This window comes from Vipera ursinii (assembly GCF_947247035.1).
Source record: "Vipera ursinii genome assembly, chromosome: Z".
Taxonomy (NCBI): Eukaryota; Metazoa; Chordata; class Lepidosauria; order Squamata; family Viperidae; genus Vipera; species Vipera ursinii.
The window spans coordinates 51,622,660-51,642,893 of NC_139517.1; the positions used below are offsets into that span (position 1 = coordinate 51,622,660).

General features: G+C 38.5%; 1 protein-coding gene across 2 annotated transcripts in view; it reads left to right on the forward strand.

Moving 5' to 3' along the window:
• Nucleotides 1-20,234, forward strand: part of FHOD3 (formin homology 2 domain containing 3) — a 341,124-nt gene that overhangs the window by 260,545 nt on the left and 60,345 nt on the right. For both annotated transcript variants that reach the window (XM_083377070.1, XM_083377071.1), the window contains exons 21-23: nucleotides 4,636-4,797; nucleotides 11,397-11,587; nucleotides 15,265-15,457. In XM_083377070.1, coding sequence (XP_083233196.1) covers nucleotides 4,636-4,797; nucleotides 11,397-11,587; nucleotides 15,265-15,457 — 546 coding nt within the window. The remainder of the gene's footprint in view (nucleotides 1-4,635; nucleotides 4,798-11,396; nucleotides 11,588-15,264; nucleotides 15,458-20,234) is intronic.

A 20,234-nucleotide genomic window follows, 5' to 3' on the forward strand; every position in this document is an offset into this window, starting at 1 on the left:
GAAATAGACAAAAAAAATATTTTTTTTGCTTTTTCCTCCCTTTTTTCTCTCTTTGCCTTTTGTTCAGCTGTTTAAGATTGTGGGATGTAGCATAAAAATATGGCAGTGCTTTTTACTCTGAAGACAGTACAACCCCTTTATTTCAGCTACTTAGTCTTTAAGTCAAAACCAAGAACTTCTGCCTCGTTTAGTTGAGGTTTTTAATTGACACAGAACAGTTGGCAACTTGCTACCACAATATGGTTCCCAAATTGAAGCAGTTTTTCATTTAGTACTCATGAAAAAGCATCTGCTTACATGAAAAATTGGAAGTGATAAGCAGAAGAGCTATCTAAAGCATGGCTGGTATCAAAAGAATAATGGATGTGTTCAAACATGAGTAAGATCTCAGGTTCAATGTTTTAGTGATATATGTCATTTTTCTTTTGTATTTTTGTTTAATATTTTATATTCCACCTGAAGTCATGCTTGAGTTGTATGGAAATATAATTTTTCTAAGTAATTAGAAAAGTAAGTGATTTATTATTTATTTCAATAACAAACCAGAAGGATAATCATTGCTCCGAATTGGTTTTCCAAGTCCAGCTGAGATGATAGCAGATTTGTCTTGTGAAGTTATTTGGGACCAGATTGTCCCTGTGGATCTTGAAAGAATTTGATAACTCACTTCATGGTGGTTATACCCTAACTTACTTGGTTGATGAAAGCTATAGAAAGTGGCAGGAAGCTGAATGAAGATGGAGGTGAAAACCTCCTTGAGTAAGGGTTTTTCCCCTCTGTCCTTGAAAACCATAGTAGTACATCTCTTCCATAAAAATCCATACCTGTTTTGGGTTGTTATAAACCAATCTCTGATTTTTCCATTCTTTAGAGAAAACTTCAGAAGATTATACATTTGCAAATATGGAAACCCTTTAATGAAACAAATTTAGGTAGTCTATTTTCAGTAGGATTCAGGCCTAGGAATGGGATGAACTGCAAAATCAACTTGTTCATATCCTTGTTGGGATTGCAATAGCTGAATTGCAAATTTCCTAGTCCTGGTGGATTTTGGCTGCCTTTTTTAGTGCCATGACTATGTATCCTTCTAGGCCAACTAAGAAATATAAATAGATGGACTATTCTGTTCCATTTTTAAAAAGTTAAAGAATTATTGATCCTTAAACCACAAAAGGTTTATAGGTATTTCAAGATTGCAACATCACTTTTTTCATTTTTATTAATATTTGAAATAGAATGTAAGGTCCTTTCTATATGGTTAAATTAACAAGACATTCCTTGTTTATTGATATCCTGTAGCCTTTGAAAAATAAATTATACTTGATCCCCAAAATTTATTAAACTTTTGACAATATCTTTTATCCTATCTATCCCATTTTCTAAAAAATATAAATACTGCATTCAGTGTTATAACATTTACTTTGGTCTTAATTGGGGATGGAAAGATGATGATTGGAAAGGACCAACACTGTTTAAATATACTAAATATGTTTATTTGCTAATATTTTCAAACTTCAGACATAAACCCATGACAACAAATTAGACAATGAGGAAGGTAATGGTAAGAAAAGGACTACTCAGCTATGAAACAGGGCATAAAGAACGTAATGCTCAGAGTTTAGGGAACAAACAGGGAGGATTTGAAATCCTAGTACATAAAAGTAGGTGTGATAATGTGCAGTACCAAAACTTGGTGGGATAAAACTTGTGATTAGAACATATTGCTAGAAACATATAAATTGTTCAAAAGAAACAGACTAACAAAAGAGGAAGTGCAGTTGCATTATATGTAAGGAATCAATACACCTCTAGAGAAATACACAGTAGCAAGGATGAAAGCTTTCCTGAATGCATTTGGGTGAAGATTAGAGGAAAAAGAAATGACACTGCTGTAGGTATCTATAGCGAGCCACCCAACTAGCCAGGGGAAATAGATGAACATTTTGCTGGTCAGTTAAATAAGAAGTGCAGGAAACACATCTGTGTCGTGTAGTAATGGGAGATTTTAACTTCCCTTACATAAACCGGGAAATAAACTCTATAACAAGTGAGAGATCAAATAGGTTCATGATATGCCTAGCTGACAACATTGTACCTCAAAAGGTAGAGAAAGGAGGTAGAGAGTCAGCTATACAGGACTTAATTCTTACTAATAGGGATGAAATGATAGAAGGGATCAAAACTGTGGGAACTTTGTGGGAGAGTTACTATGTCATACTAGGATTCAATGTAGGAACAGGCAGTTGAACAAAGTTAAACCAGTGTTCTAGACTTCAAGAGAGCTGATTTCAACAAACTAAGAGAGAAATTAAGAAGGATTCTGTGGAAATCCAAAATGGAAAAACAACTCAAGATGCTTGGGAAACTCTAAAAAATAGATTATTAAAGCCTAATCTAACATGGAGAAAGAAAGAAAAAATCGACCCAGATGACACCAGCATAAAGATCTCTGTGAAAAATTGAGGGGGAGAAAAGGACAAGTTTAAAACTGGAAAGAGGGACTCATAACTAGAACAGAACATCAACCAATTGCCCGAATCTGCAAGGATAGGGTAAGGAACGTTAAGGTTCAGAATGAACTAAAACTTGCAAAAAAATGCCAAAAAGTAACAAAAAAAGTTTCGATATGTAATGAATAAGATGAATGTCAAGAAAACGATCAATCCACTAATGGGAGTAGATAGCAAGCACAACTTCTGAATTCCTTCCTTGCCTCTGTTTTCATGCAAAGGGAAAAGATAATCCAACTATCAAAAGCTGTACTATGGGAGACAGAAAAAGAAAGCAAGTCAAAATAGGCAAGAAATTGGTAAAAGACAACCTATTCATTTTAGATGAGTTCAAATTCCCAGGACCAGATGGTTTACATTCCAGGGTTCTGAAGGAGTTGGCAGATGCGATCTCAGAACCACTGAACAAATTTTTTCACAGCTTCTGAAGCATGGGGAAGTGCCAGAGGACTGGAAAAAAGCAGAAGCAATCCAGTCTTCAAGAAGGCAAAAAATGGATCCAGAAAATTACAGACCAATTTCCCAATACCTGGGAAAATCCTGAAAAAGAAGATCAAGCAATGGATTTGTGAGTATCTAGACATGAACAGGACAGGCATTAGAAGTCTCATGCTTTGTTAAAAACAGCTGATTCCAAACTTTATTGCCTTCTCTGTTAAAGTAACTAAATTAACTGGATCAAGGAATTGCTATGGATATAGTTTATTCGGACTTCATTAAGGTAGTTGACAAAGTAGACCACAGCCTACTACTTGGTAAGAAGGAATATTTTGGGATAGACAATACCATCATCTGATGGATTTGCAACTGGCTGACCAACTCCATTCAACATGTAATACTCAATGGAATCACATCTACCAGGAGAGAAGCAAGCAGTGGGTACCTCAAGGTTTTGTCTTAAGCCCAGTGCTCTTCAGCATCTAGATGAGGGAGTAGAAGGGGAGTTCATCAGATTTGCAGATGACACCAAGCTAGGGGGAATTGCTAACACTTTGGAAGATAACTCAAGATTCAGATGGATTTTGACAGACTAACACAGTGAGCCCTATCCAGTAAGATGAGGTTCAGCAGAAAGAAAAGTAAGGTTTTGCTTTTAGGCAGGAAAAACCAAATGCATGGATATAGAATGGGTGGTGTCTGGTTCAACATTATTAACGGTGAGAGGGATCTAGGTTTCCTAGTGCAGAACCACTTACGTATGAGCCAGTAGTATGCTGCAGCTACCAAAAAAGCCAGTATAGTCTTAGGCTGCATCAACAAAGGGATAGCATCAAGATCACAAGAGATGATAGTACTGTTTTAAATTGCAGTAGTGAGGCAACATTTAGAATATTGTGTTCAGTTCTCTTTGCATGAGACAAAAAAGATGCTAATACCCTAAAAAAAGTGCAGAGAAGAGCATCAAAGATAGTAAGAAGTCCAAAATTCAGTGACCAGTTAATGGAACTGGGTATATCTAGCCCAGGGGTCAGCAACCTGAAACAGTGAAAGAGCCACTCGGAACCAGTTCCCTCACAAAAGGAAAAACTGGGAGCCGCAAAAAATGTGCACATGTGCAGAACAGGGTTTGACTGAAGAGTGGAGACAAGGCGAGATATGCACCTACCTTGCATATTTGAATTGATTGGTTGAACTTTTTTAGTCCCACTTTTTTTTTGACTGCACATGGCAGAGGACTGGGAGCCGCAGGAGACGGCTGAAAGAGCCACATGCGGCTCCAGAGCCGCAGGTTGCAGACCTGTGATCTAGCCTAGCAAAGGAACAGATTAGGGATGATATGATAGCTGTCTTCCTGTACTTGAGGGGCTGTCACAGAGAAGAGCAGGTCCTCTTCTGTAAAACACCTGAGTGTAGGACAAGAAGCAATGGATGGAAGCTTGTTAAAGACACATCCTGGAACTAGGGAAAAATTAACCAATGGAACAGCTTGCTTTTTGGAGTTGTGGGTGCTCCATCAATAGAGGTTTTCAAAAACAAAAAAAAAGACTGGACATCCATTTGTCCAGGATGGTATATGGCTCTTACTTTGAGCAGGAGAGTGGACTAAAAGATCTCCAATATCCCTTCCTGTCTATGACTCTATGATGTCAAATAATTTATTCTTTTTTTTTATTTCTCCACACAGACTAAAGCCTTTGAACTAAACTACCTTGAGAAAGTGCCTGAAGTCAAAGACACAGTCCATAAACAATCTCTTCTTCATCATGTATGCACAATAGTGGTGGAAACATTTCCAGATAGCACAGATCTTTATTCTGAGATTGGAGCCGTCACTAGATCAGCCAAGGTATGTCAGTTAATGTAAAGAAATCTCTAATAGCAGGGTACATTGTCATAAGGAACAAATAATACTTTACATGCAACATTTACATTTTGTTGTTTTATCCATTTCTCAAATAGTCCTTACAAACTTAGAAATAGGGTTGATTTACATCATTCCTCTGTAATTTTTAGATTATAGCAGTTTTCCTTTTTCTCTTTAATAGATTTCTCATGGTTTTTAAATAGATAGTCTGTTCTTTTAATCTCAAACTGTTTTGAAATGTTAATAAGTTGTCAATTCTAAACTGAATCAATAATATATTGTTGTTGCTGTTAGTTGTGAAGTCGTGTCCGACTCATCACGACCCCATGGACAACGTTTCTCCAGGCCTTCCTGTCCTCTACCATCTCCTGGAGTCCATTTAGGCTCACACCTACTGCTTCAGTGACTCCATCCAGCCACCTCATTCTCTGTCATCCGCTTTTAATTCCAACTTTTCATTCATCTAGCCCTGCTTTTCTCATGATGTGCTCTGCATATAAGTTAAATTGGCAGGGCGACAGTATACAGCCTTGCCGGACTCCTTTCCCAATTTTGAACCAATCAGTGGATCCGTGTCCAGTTCTCACTGTTGCTTCTTGACCCGCATATAGGTTTCTCAAGAGGCAAATAAGATGGTCTGGTACTCCCATCTCTTTAAGAACTTGCCACAGTTTGTTGTGATCCACACAATCAAAGGCTTTAGCATAGTCAATGAAGCAGAAGTACGGTAGATGTTTTTCTGGAACTCCCTAGCTTTCTCCATGATCCAGCGTATGTTGGCAATTTGATCTCTAGTTCCTCTAACTCTTCGAAATCCTGCCTGTACTTCTGGTAGTTCTCGATCCACATACTGCTGGAGTCTAGCTTGTAGGATTTTAAGCATAACTTTGCTAGCATGTGAAATGAATGCAATGGTGCGATAGTTTGAACATTCTTTGGCTCTGCCTTTCTTTGGAATTGGAATGTAAACTGATCTTTTCCAATACTGTGGCCACTGTTGAGTTTTCCAAATTTGCTGGCAAATTGAGTGTAGCACTTTTACTGCATCGTCTTTTAAGATTTTGAATAGCTTAGCTGGAATACTGTCACCTCCACTAGCTTTGTTGTTGCTCAGCTTTCCTAAGGCCCATTTCACTTCACATTCTAGGACAGTCTGACCTTGAGCCAGACATCCTAGAACAGTGGTGACGAACCTATGCCATGGATGCCAGAGGCGAACCTTTTAGAGACCGAATGCCCAAACTGCAACCCAATACCCACTTATTTATCGCTCGGTGCCAGGTGGGCGTGGCCCACTGGGTGGGTGTGGCTGTGGTGGTCATGTAAGATTGGGTGGGTGTGGTCACCTCAATGTTGCTCGTGGGGAGGGACACCTGTGGCGGTGGGCAGGGTTTGAGGAGCTCCAGGAGGTCTCTGGCAGGTGGGGCGGTAGGCAGGAGACTCATCCTGTGGGATGAGGCGAGGCAGGGTGGGGGTGCCATTGTCATGAGGCAAGGCATGGGCTAGGGCAGCTGCTGCCTGACATCATCGCCCCCCGCACACAGAGGCCAGCGAGCGCATGGGGGCCAGTGGTGTCCATCAGTAGCCACAGCCTGCTGGCCCCTTGACAGGCACACTCTGAGGCTCCGCAGCCCGTCGCCAGCAGTTCAAAGAAGCCGCCTCCGAGATGGATGGTCGGAGAACAGCTGAGGAGGTGATGCAGTGGGGTTTGCCTGGGAAAAGGAGAGCATGCAAGGCCAGGAGGGATGGGGTGCGGGGGAGGGAAACCAGCCATGCCAGGATGCATTCAGCCACGTGGGACTTTGGCAAATTAGCAGGCAGCTGGTTGAAGCTGCCTCAGGGGCATGGTGCAGGTGCCCACAGAGAGAGCTCTGAGTGCCACCTCTAGCAACCGTGCCATAGGTTCGCCACCACTGTTCTAGGATAATCACACCTCAGTGTGATTATCAGGGATGTTAAGCTCATTCTTGTATAGTTCTTCTGTGTAATTTTGCCACCTCTTCTTAATCTCTTCTGCCTCTGTTAAGTCCCTGCCATTTTGGTCCTTTATCATGCCCATTTTTGCATGAAAGGTTCCCTTCATTTCTCCAATTTTCTTGAAGAGATCTCTAGTCCTCCCTATTCTATTGTTTTCTTCTATTTCTTTGCACTGTTCATTTAAGAAGGCATTCTTATCTCTTCTAGCTATTCTCTGGAATTCTGCATTCAGTTTCTTTTTCTCCTTTGCCTTTTGCTTCCCTTCTTATCTCAGGTATTTGCAAAGCTTCCTCAGACAGCCATTTTGCTTTCTTGCATTTCTTTTTCTTTGGGATAGTTTTAGTTGCTAAAATGCTGTGGTAAAATGTAATTTCTTGTCTTCTTCACAAAATACACCAAAATATCCTTTGCAACATGTCTTGTTCTTGCAAATCTTGAGTTTATTACATAAACATCTATTTCTGCCTCTGTATCCTTCTCCAATCTAATATCATTTGTTTTGAAAGTTCACCATTTACCTAAAGCAGGGGTCCCCAACCCTCACTTCATGGACCAGTACTGATCCGCATAATGTCAGCAAGTGGGCCGCACAAACAAGCAAAGCTCTATCCTCAGGATGCAGGCAGTTGTTCTGTTCCAGCCTATGACCGGCCCTCTTTGTATATCAGGGACAACCCCTTTTTCCTTTTTACAGTCAATAGGCTGGAAAAACTCAACCTAAATTTATTTACAGTTCAAACCAAAAAGCAATAGAATAAATGAATCAAAATATCAAACCAGAGTTAAACAGAAGTAACAGGAACAGACCAGCACTATTCAAACAGTTGCCTTCAGCAACCAGCCCTGCCCACACCTTCCTCTTTTATTATCAGTCCCAAGGCGTGGCTTCTCACTGCCTTCCCCTCCTCTCACTGAGTTGCCTCATTGATTTTCTCTGCTCTGCTCTGCTGGATTGCCTTCTGCTTCTAGCGTCTCTGAACAGATTCAGCTGTAACTCGTCTAAGTCTGACACCTCGTGCTCGCACAGCTGGGCCTCATGAGGAACATGACTGGAGGGGCCAGGCTGAGAGTTCTGCAGTGCATCAGAACCTCCCTCCAACACCAAAGGCTCTCCAAACCCCTCCTCCTCCTCAGATTCATCGGACTCAGCTGCTATGAGCACAGGCTGACACTGAATCACAACAGCAGTATTCAAAACCACACCCCCTCTGATCCGCAAAAAAACCTTTTTCCATGGCACTGGTCCCTGGTTGGGGACCTCTGACCTAAAGTCTTTAGAAAAAACAAAATAAAAAATTGGACCATAGAGGTCCAATTCACTTAATTACAATAATCTTTTAAAATAACTATCTCCTTGTCCATTTCAAATTTTCTTAAATCATCTCCTTCTTAAGAATCTAAGAAGTTTTTATCAAAAATTTCTTTAATCACATGCTAGCAAAGTTATGCTTAAAATCCTACAAGCTAGACTCCAGCAGTATGTGGATCGAGAACTACCAGAAGTACAGGCAGGATTTGGAAGAGGCAGAGGAACTAGAGATCAAATTGCCAACATACGCTGGATTATGGAGAAAACTAGAGTTCCAAAAAAACATCTACTTCTGCTTCATTGACTATGCTAAAGCCTTTGATTGTGTGGATCATAACAAACTCTGGCAAGTTCTTAAAGAGATGAGAGTACCAGATCATCTTATTTGTCTCTTGAGAAACCTATATGTGGGCCAAGAAGCAACAGTGAGAACTGGACACGGATCCACTGATTGGTTCAAAATTGGGAAAGGAGTCCGGCAAGGCTGTATACTGTCGCCCTGCCTATTTAACTTATATGCAGAGCACATCATGAGAAAGGCAGGGCTTGATGAATCAAAAGTTAGAATTAAGATTGCCAGAAGAAATATCAACAACCTAAGATATGCAGATGATACCACTCTAATGGCAGAAAGTGAAGAAGAACTAAAGAGCCTCTTGTTGCGGGTGAAGAAGGAGATTGCAAAAGTTGGGCTGAAACTTAACATTAAAAAAACCAAGATCATGACATCCGGCCCTCTCAATTCCTGGCAAATAGATGGGGAAGAAATGGAGGTAGTGACAGATTTTATTTTCCTGGGCTCCAAGATCACTGCAGATGGGGACTGTAGCCAAGAAATTAAAAGACGCTTGCTCCTTGGGAGGAAAGCCATGGCAATTCTAGACAGCACACTAAAAAGCAGAGATATCACCCTGTTAACAAAAGTGCGTATAGTGAAAGCTATGGTCTTCCCAGTTGCAATGTATGGCAGTGAAAGATGGACCATAAAAAAGGCTAAGCGCCAAAGAATTGAGGCCTTTGAACTGTGGTGCTGGAGAAGACTCCTGCGAGTCCCTTGGACTTGAAGGCAATCAAACTGGTCAGTCCTAGAGGAGATCAACCCTGACTGCTCTTCAGAAGGACAGATCCTGAAGCTAAAACTCAAATACTATGGCCACCTAATGAGAAGGAAGGACTCACTGGAGAAGAGCCTAATGCTGAGAAAGATTGAGGGCAAGAGAAGAAGGGAACAACAGAGAATGAGGTGGCTGGATGGAGTCACTGAAGCAGTAGGCGTGAGCTTAAATCAGGGGTGTCAAACTCAATTTCATTGAGGGCCGCATCAGCATTGCGGTTGCCCTCAAGGGCCGGGTGGGTGTAGCCTGAGTGGGCGTGGCTAGTGTGGGTATGGCTTAATGGGTGGGCGTGGCCAGCTCTACATCGTTCACATCAAGGGTGCCTTTGGGGGCCTGGGCAGGAGTGGGACAGATCTGAGGGTCTCTGGCAGAAGGAGGGTCTCTGGGCCAGGGCCAAGGCAGTGGGGGCCGTTCCTTCACTGTTTCCAGGATGGCTTCGCAGGCCGCATGAAACCACTTCGCGGGCCGGATCCGGCCCCCAGGCTTTGTGTTTGACATGTCTGGCTTAAATGGATTCCAGAAGATGGTAGAGGACAGGAAGGCTTGGAGGAACGTTGTCCATAGGTTCGCAATGGGTTGGACACGACTTCACAGCTAACAACAACAACCTTAACCAGTATACCAAACAGACACAATGCTTATGTAAATTCATGTCACCATCTGTGTTTAGCAATTAGATTGTATTTTTGATTCATTTGGATTTGTCTAGAATCTGACATGAGGCTCTATTTTCTGCAGACCATGTGAATTGACTATTTTCCAATTTGCAAAAACTTGTTTCACCCTGATTCATAGTTCCTGGGCACAAGCTAGTTTCTCCCTCTTCCCCATGGAAGTTCATCTATTGCAGGGGTATTAAACTGCCGGCCCGTGGGCCGGACACTTCAGGAAACCACGTCCACCTCATTGCTGGCAATGGGGGATAAGCTCTGATACATCACAAGACATCACATGATGTCGCAAGTTTAACATATCTGATCTATTGTGTCATAATATTATCATTTCATTGATTAAATGCAACAGAAAAAATGATTTCTCATAGGATCATTTTATTTTAGAAAATCATAAAAAAACAAGAAAAAAATAGGAGGTAGATCACTAATTGAATACCATTTTTATAGTCTTCCACCAGAGTAGAAGGAATTACTGGAATTAGTAGTCTTACTCAACAATTCCTAAATCTCAACCAATCTAATCAAAATCTAATCTCCCATCCCTTAATTGTAGGTCATATGTCAAATATAAAAGTTTAGTGGATTTAGAATTTTTTTAACACTCTTGTTTATTTCTTCTATAAAAGATAATAAATGAAATTTTCCTATTTATAAGGTATATATTTGTAAGAAGATAGTCCTAATTCATTTTGAACATTTATTCCATGAGCTACAGTAGTATAATAACAAAAACATATTGCAATTTATGTACATCCACAATTGTCACCGCATCTGTGTTTAGCAATTACACAATGTATCTTATTTTAGTATGTATCTTTATGTAGTGAAATTTCACTGGGATTTCCATTTTAGCATTATAAGCCAAATTCTGGAGCACCACCATCTAAACACTTTTTATGGTTAATGATCTTAATAGTTCTTGTCTTATTTATTTTATTGAGAATTTTTTGGCTCTTCCATGTTAAACTTTATAGCAATAAAATGTATTGCCACAAACATTAAAAATTATAAATATCATAAATCACTTTTTTCAGTGCCATTGTAACCTCAAATGGTCACTAAGTAAATGGTTGTAAGTTGAGGATTACCTGTGTGTTATTTTAGTTAGTGATGTTGCCTAACTTCTCTGTTAGTTTGAGTAAAGTACAAAGCTACCTCCAATATATAATGTTGGTCAAAAGCAAGCACTTTTTAAAAAATCTCAAATTATAACATGGACACCTGTGTCTTCTTTATCTGAACAAACTGCCAGAAAAACCTTGCTCAGGATTATGATCCTGGCAGAATAACCACCTTCATTTAAACTAAGCATTCTTTTTTTAACTTTCTCTTCCCAAATGTTGAAATACCTTATTTTTTGTGAACTACCTTCCACAACCAGAGAGAAATAATGATTTTTGTATCATAAAGTTTGGAAATCATGATGAAAGATAAGGCATTTATGTATACTGCAAAGATGAAGTACTGGTCTATATTACAGTTTTGTATTCTTTTTCTTCCTTTCAGGTTGACTTTGAACAGCTTCAGGATAACTTATGTCAAATGGAAAAAAGATGCAAAGCATCATGGGATCATTTGAAGGCAATTGCAAAGCATGAAATGAAATCAACATTAAAGCAAAAAATGTCAGAGTTCCTTAAAGACTGTGCAGAAAGAATAATAATTTTAAAGATTGTCCACAGAAGAATAATCAACAGGTATACCATTAAGGCACAGTGTGATTAATATATGAAAATTATGTGATAGAAGTATGTACCTGGAGGTTATTGTCAAGATATAATTGATTTAAACTAATTACTTAAGATGGTTTTAAACTAATTTCTTTAAGATGGTGCCATGAAGCCTATCTGATTGACCCTCCTGCAGAAAATCTCCAAAGTTCATCAGGACAGTATTCATTAAACCAAACCAAACCCCACCCCACAATTCCTGTTTATATATGTACCAATGAATCATTTATTAGATTTTTATCACCTTTCATTTAGGAACCACATTTAGCATACATAGTACATCTTCCTACAACAGCTGTGAGAGCTAGTGTGGACTCAGAAAGAGTGACTGTTCCAAAATTACTTTTTGATTTTCCACAGCTAATGATGGATTTGAACCTGGGACTACCAGATGCCATTCCAACAGTTTAATCATTATGACACACTTAGGGAGATGTGGTTTTTGTTTCCATGAAGCCCAAATGTAAAACATGTGAAGGAAGGAAAACCAAAGTGCAACACTCTTTATTCTTCCTCCTTTCTTATTTACTTTTTTTTACAAGAGGTGGTAGAAAGCTCAAAGAAAGGTACACAATGGAAGAGACTCATGTTTGCAATCCATGGGAATGTGCTGCTCCAGATAAGTCTGGAGTTTTATTCCTGCCTCATTGTGGCATCGCATCACTCATATCCTTATGATGGGCAGGAAAGTTCGTGACATAGCTTCTGCCTTTCGCACTCAAGCTGCTGGCACCACCACAGCTCTCACAAGCAGAAGGAGTAGAACGCAGTGGCAGCCATCATTTTTTCTTTCTCCTCCCGGCCCTGGTCACACCTCTTTCAATCCAGAATCCCAGGGGCTAACTCTTAGTTCCTCTCATGCCTACCCTGACCCAGGGACTTCTAGCCTGATTGAGAAGAGGGGAACTCCTACTGCCATGACATTTGTGACAAGCTGAGTACCCCCTCCCACAAAAATACTCTACATTTACATGGAGGTTGAGATTGGTGTGATTAGTCAGAGCAATCAAATGTAAGTGGAGCCATTTTAACCACATTTCTCCTCTGTCTGGATAATATGTTTAAATTATAATAAATAGTGTGATGACTCCCTTCTCCTTAAATTTGCTATGGATCTCCCAGGGGGCTATAACCATACATTGAGAATGTTTGGTCAAGAAGGTAAAAACTTTTCCATAAAACCATTGCTGATTTATTCCAGCACCAATATTTTAAATTCTTTTTTTTAATTCCAGCAACAAATACTTTAGATTCATTTTATTTTTTTATTAAGCTATCTTTATGACAAAATCTACAGTATGCTACAGTGAATCCTTTAGGTGCAATAGGCTATTTAACAAAGGTTCAAAATTACAACTGATTCTGCCCCCATTTCAAAATTATGACAGCTGCAGCAGGCTTGAGGTCATTCAGCCTTACAACCTGTAACAGGGTTGCTGCAGTAGCCCCCATTTTACCCCTCTGGAAGCATGCAGCATTTAGGCCTCCTCCCCACATGCCCATCATACCCCACACTTACCTTCTGAAGCTATCCACACTTCATGTTATGGAAGGAGAGCAGGCCATGTGCTCCTGGGCTGAGTTGCGGCGATCCAAAAGTGGCAGCCATTTTATCCCTAGCCATGAGCAGGGATACTTCATTTTGCTACCTTAGAGAGTTTCTATAGCACTGTGCTGTAGAAGTCAGCAAAAGAAAAACAGTTTGTCTTTGGGGCATGCAGCAGTGATCCAAATGCAGCTGCCTTTTTATCCCCACCAACTAATGGGCAGGGACAAAATGCCAGACAAATTGGCCTCAGCACTGATGCTAAGGTGTGTGTGAGAGAGAAAGAGACAGACAGACAGTAAGTACTCAGATTTTTGTCCTAGACCAGATGCACTTCAATATTTTATGAATGTTAAGATAAAATGTTCAGCAAATTTGCAGTTATACAAAGTTGGAGGGGAGGAAATGCTAGCAGCTCAGAAAGCAGGCTTGAAGGTCAAAAGGAACTTGAAAGATTTAAAACATTGGGCTTTTTCCATTAAAATGTAATTCAGTGGTGACAAGTTTAGAGTTCTATATTTAAGAAAAAGTAGGAGAACAGTGACAGGATAGATGATTCCTGACTTAGCAATAGTATAAGCATGAACTAGTAGTATGCTGCACCTGCCAAAAGAACAAATGTTGCAATAAGAGACACAATGTTGAGATATGCTACCTTGTCAGACCACATCTGAAATACTGTGTCCAGTTTTGGTCACCACAATGTAAGAATGCAAAGAAATTAGAAAGAATGCAAAGAAGAACAATAAAGACAATGAGGGACTTGGATTCTAAATCTTACGAACCAAGTATGTTTAGCCTAAAGAAGAGAAGGCTAAGGAGGGTCATGATAACTGTCTTCCAATGCTTGAAGAAGCATCATGTCGCAGAAGGCATCGATTTCTTTTCCATAGAGCTAGGAACAGGTCTCTGAACCAGCAAGTGGGAGCATTACAAAGAGATACATGATATTCTGCAGAATATTATATAAGAGAGAAACCAATTAGTCACTAATTCTTAAAATAACTAAATTCTTGAAGTTGAGTTCTATGCAGAACTTTTATCTGCTTTTCTCATTCACATCAGCTGAATATTTTTAGCTGCATAGTTATGAACAATTTATTGTTAAAAAGACTTAATAATAATAATTTTGTGTATATATTGCTCATAATTTTAAAATATATTTTAATTACTTTTTTAAAAAATAATGGAATACAGTGCAACTCATAATGAATAAATACTATTAGGGAACAAAAAAGTAAGCCATCTTTCACAATAGATTGCTGTTATTAGATATAAATCTGAAATTTATCAAAATGACAAATATGGATGGTATACGTATCTTTTTCTTTATTAGAGTATTTCCAAATATCCTTACCTTGCTGATATTGGATTAATATTGATTAAGTAAAAATCAAATAAAATCAATATCAAATAAAATCAAAAAGAGCCTTGGTGGAGTAGGGGGCTAATGCCTCCTTAAGTAACACCAGCTGCCTGCAATTAGTGCAGGTTCGCATCCCACCAGGCTCAAGGTTGACTCAGCCTTCCATCCTTCCGAGGTAGGTAAAATGAGGACCCAGATTGTTGGGGGCAATTAAGCTGACTCTGTAAAAATGCCGCTTGGGGGGGGAAGCCCTAATAAGCAGGCATATACATAGAATGAAGGCTACTGCTAAGCTTGTAAGCCGCCCTGAGTCTTCGGAGAAGGGCGGGATATAAATGGAATTAAAATAAATAAATAAATAAATAAATAAATATGTTATTCAGTTCCTCCATTCCCCCAAAATTTATTTTATGTATCATCACATGAAAGTTAAGGAAGAAAGTATCACAAACTATATCTTTCTTGTCACTCTCTTTATATTTATAAATCCTTGGACTGAAGCCAAGGGGATTCAAAGGCATGAGAAAAAGAAACATCTGGAAAACATAGAATATAAGTTTCTAATTCAAAAACCTCTATTTTTTTAATAGAGTAACAGACTTGGTAAGGATTTTGGAGGTCTTCTATCCTCAAAATGCCAAACTTTGATTTTCTGCATGAAAAGAATGGTTGGGGGCATTCTGTTACTAACCATAGAAAAATTCTAAAAGGTAACTTGTTATGGTTGTCTAGGTTCCACTCCTTCTTGTTATTTATGGGTTATCCTCTTTATGCAATCCGTGAAGTCAACATCAATAAATTCTGCAAGATTATTAGTGAATTTGCACTGGAGTATCGTACCACCAGGGAACGGGTTTTGCAACAGAAACAGAAGCGAGCCAACCACAGAGAAAGGAACAAAACCAGAGGAAAAATGATCACAGATGTAAGTTGAAAATAAATCACATGCAGTAAAATATATATAAATCTGGGGGTTAGCAACTGACAAACTCATCCATTGTTATTCTGATATTATCAAAATTAGCTGTAGTTATTATAAGTAGTGTTTTGTCAACCAAACTGAAATTAGATTTAAAATTCTGATTTAACATAAATCATTTTACTGCTGAAGAGTTGTTGATGCTAAACTAACCCCTGAAAAAAACAGCAGTAGTAAGGAGAATTTTAGGATCAGAAAATCAAAGAGATGTTAGAATATAATATGTAGTTCTTTGCACATTTCTTTCAAATAGAATAGCCATTAGATTTGACAAGTGCATTCTCTTTTTTCTCTACTGACTGAATTTCTCTTCATTTTTTCATGTTACATTTTTATGGTAGTTATGATTTCCAACTGTGATGGGCAGGCATCATTACAATTGTAAGTTGAGGACTATCTGTACTCATATACAACTTTATCTTTGTCTCTTGTACAGGAAAGCATAATTACCAGGTTGCTCTGCTTGCATAAACAAGTTATTATTCACAAATTATCATTGCTTACATATTCTGCCTGCATGAAAGACAGATTATTAATCTACATTCACTTATTACAGTATGTTAAAGAACAACAACTTGATTGTGAATATATTGTGGCACAGAAAATGGCAGAAATTAAAATTACATTTCACAGACACTGGTAAATGTACTTCAGACTAAGTACTTGTTAGCATTATACAGGTAGTCCTTATGACTATAATTGGGACCAGAATTTGTGTTGCTAAGCAAGTCAGTTGTTAAGTAAATCATGTTCAGACATCTTTTTAGCCATCTAATCAGGATTCTCTACCTTCTCAGAGCTGCAGTTATCCTTTTTTTTTCAAGGTCTTGGCTCTCAAAGCACATTCACAGCATGAGCTACCCAATCCAGAGCAACCAGGGTGGTATTAAAGCACTATAACAGAAGAAAGCAGAAACTGCTGACACAAAAGAGACAGAGAAAGGAGCTATTTCCACATAATAATAAAGAAGTTTTTATTCAGGCCCACTGCATTTCAGGGTTTTTTTCCTTTTAACAACATATAATACAAAAAGGACATAAGAATGACTTGCAAATAAAATATAATAATACTTCTAAACATGGCCAATTTTCATTGTGTGTATTCAAAATAGTTCAGTAAAAGTCTAAAATAGCTTCAAGTTATATTCAGGTAACAAATCATTTACGAAAAGCCATTTTATAAGCCATCCTGCCCTAAAATTTACATGGGCCAAACTATTAGAACTGTCAAGACCAGAATTTGTAAACCAGGGTTAAATGTTTAAATTAGCACTTAAATTTAACATTTAAAAACACCAAACCTATAGAAAAACACTAAATTCAAAATCCATCTGTGGAGCATTATACTTCAAATTTCTGCTTTTGAACAATTTTATATATGTGTGAATATCACACTGCTTATACAAAAGGGCCCAAATTTGTATCATGGCAACATAGCGTTGCTTTTCTAATTTCTTCCTTATCTCCTCTGGCATCGACTTCTGATAAGATATGTTGATGATGTTGCTGAAACCAAATTTTTTTACATTTACTGCTTATCCACAATTTATTCTCAAAAGTTGAGATAAAAGTCCTGTTCATTAAAAACGTATCCTAACTTTTGAGTAATCAGTGCATTGTTTTCAACATACTTATAGATCAGTTTCTTTGATATGCTGTAAAATCTTTCAAAGTATCAATATCCAAGTATATATTCCCTAAAATAATCTGTAATTCCTAAATCAGTCTTTCTTTTTTGAAGCTAGATAATATATTTGCTTTCCTCTCAACATGAACCTGTTCAACAAGATTTCTGAAAAGTAATAATGGTAAATAGAGTTTTATCATACCTTCAGCACTAAGGTATAGTTCATGTTATCTTTAGGATCATAGCGTGCTTCTAACATGCCAACAGAGGGGGGAGGAAGGGAAAGAGCTTTGAACCTACAGGTGACCTTAGCAACATGAAACCCAAAGCTGCCAAAGAATTGTTTTGGCAAACTAGAGTTTGTTCGCATAATAACTACTAGAAGATGTATTGGACAATGTGACCTGTACTGTCAGAGAGGGGTGAAAGAAGTTTTGTTCTTTTAATTAACTGTTTTCCACCATTTCCTTAGAGCTAGCTTTCCTTTGACCCTACTGGTTTGATTCTGCTCAATAAAAGTTACATTAGAAGTTTACAATGGCTTTGATGTTTTGCTTGGTTGGGCTTTTCAGCTGAAGTTTGAGAGTAAACTCTTAAATGTGTAAATCTTTAGTTAAGATGATCTTATTTAGTCCAAACAACTAAAAGGACTGCCATAACAAAAGTTTCCAGCATTGGCACAAAAATGATACCTGAAATTTGATTAATATTGAAGAACTTTCAGACTATGTTTATATTTCTTTAAATTTAGCTTCTCATAAAGAAACTGCACTTTCTGTATTCTCACTCATATGCTATGTGTGCATAAATGTTCACCAAATAGATGTGTGTGCACACAGCTTAAAACAAATGACAGTTTAAACATTGAATGGTAGGTCCATTTCTCATGGGGCCATTCTGCAGCTGCATTCTGGCCTGCATTTTGCAGTCAGGCCTTTCCAGAAGGCCTATGCAGCTGAGTACCAAGCTATGGATTCAATCTATGGCTCAGTCCTCGGCTGCAGAGATCTTGCAGAACCAAGCTATGGATTGAATCCATAGCTCAGTTCTTGGCTGCAGAGACCTTCCTGAGAAATTCAGGCCTGGTTGCAGAAGATGCCACAGAAGATGTGGGCATGTGAGGAGAGGCCTGGCTGCAAGGTAAGCGAGCATGGGGTGCGTGGGGCAGCTCCACTTCCCCACCCTAGCTTGATTTTTAGATATGTGTCTTGCCCCCAAACTAGGGTTTATTTTGGGGGTAGAGATTATATTAGGCCCACTCCCCAAAATCAAGCTAGGGCTTATTTTCAGGGCAGGCCTTACACTCGCGGAATCACAGTAATATATGGTGGTAAAAACAAAAAAAACAGTTCTGTTTTCTAAAATGTTTAACAAATAGCATGTATAAAATTAGTAAATATTCTTGAATTCTAATTGTTAAGAAATATGACAAAGTATAAGTGAACAAATACTAGTTTCGAAGCTAGGTTCGCACTCATTAAAGCTCCTACACCAGGGGTAGGAGCTGCTAGCCTAGACTATTATAATATTGATGTTATCAGTTGAAATTAATTCATATGTTGTTGTTGATATCAACTATTTAACAAGATGTCATCTAATTGTGACCCCATACTAACTAATAACCTTTTTTCTTTTAATAACAAAATCAGTGAAGCCTAGCTCAATACTTCCTCTATAAGGACTTAAGGGATTGCATTCGTAGCAATGGTTTCTAAAGTAAAAGACGGCAGCATCCAAAGTCTTCAAATAAAGATAAAAATACTGTATCAGTTTCTAATTTTAATTTTCAAGCTGTTAATAACAATAGGAGATAAATTATTTAGCACAATTTTCAGATGGATATTTTCTCTAGCAAGAAATTTTAAAAAGCCAATGCAGTTCTAGACTGCATCAACTCAGTGATAGTATCAAAATCACAGGAAATGATAGTACCCCTTTATAAAGCACTGGTAAGACCACATTTGAAATAGTGCATAATTAAAATTGATATTTTAATGTCAATTTTAATTCCCTTGTAAAAAGGAATTGTGGTGCAGCAGTGCCATGGCTGCTCAAATGTTTAGACTTTGGTTGTTCAAAACTTGTTCTGAAGAAAAAAAAAATACTTGTTGCTATTTATTGTCACATCTTTCTGATTTTCCTTTTCCAGATTAATATTAGTGAAATGTGTGTTATTTTTTTAGGCTGTAGTAACAGGATAACATGAATATATATTCATTTGTAGCTTTTAAACTTCTGAGCAAGGTGTCTTTTTCTTTACTGTACAATATTGAATATTTATTTATTTAAAACACTTATATAGCCCACAGCTATATAACTGGTTATAAAAGCAGTACATATTTTAACATTATTTAAATAATGTCAGGCCCAAACCCAGATTAAGATTGTGATATCCAATTGAGTTCAATCTTTTATTTGTTTGCGCCTAATGGACAGAAACTTGCCAAAGTAAAGCAATAACTTTCTAATCTACTAAATATATCTTGGGAGAGTCTATCATATGGCTACCCTCCCCCCCTCCCATTCAGGACAGCAGTCTCTTAATCAGGTCTCTTTCTGGGAAGGCTCTGATTGGCCAAGTATGTCCCCTCTGCTGCTGCAGATGCACATTCCATCACAGTACATGACTCTTGAGGTTATTTTGGAGTAGGTGATATAAACAAGAAACTTCTCATTTTATTACCCTGTTATTGAGATTTTTAAATGAATACGGTTATGTTTGAATTGTTACCCCTTATTATGCATATCCCCTCAATTAAATAATTATTCATAAGATAATAGAATAAAAGATTCAGGATGGACCATTAGTCCATTGAATTTCAACAACAGCAGAATCAGGCTGCAGCATAACAAAATCGACAGAAGTGGGTGGAGCCAGCTGTCAGAGCGGGCGGCTGTGTGAACGGAGTTCTCTCCACGCACAACCTCTCACCCAGTGTTCGCGGCGGCTTTTCGGAGCTTCAGGAGGTCCTGTAGGGACATCCGAAGTTGCAGGCAGCCCGGAGAACCTTCATGAGCAGCGGTTCGTGTTGGAGATCCGGAGAAAGTCTGATGCGAGCGAACCGGGGAGAAGGAGGCCAGTAATGGCCGACATGA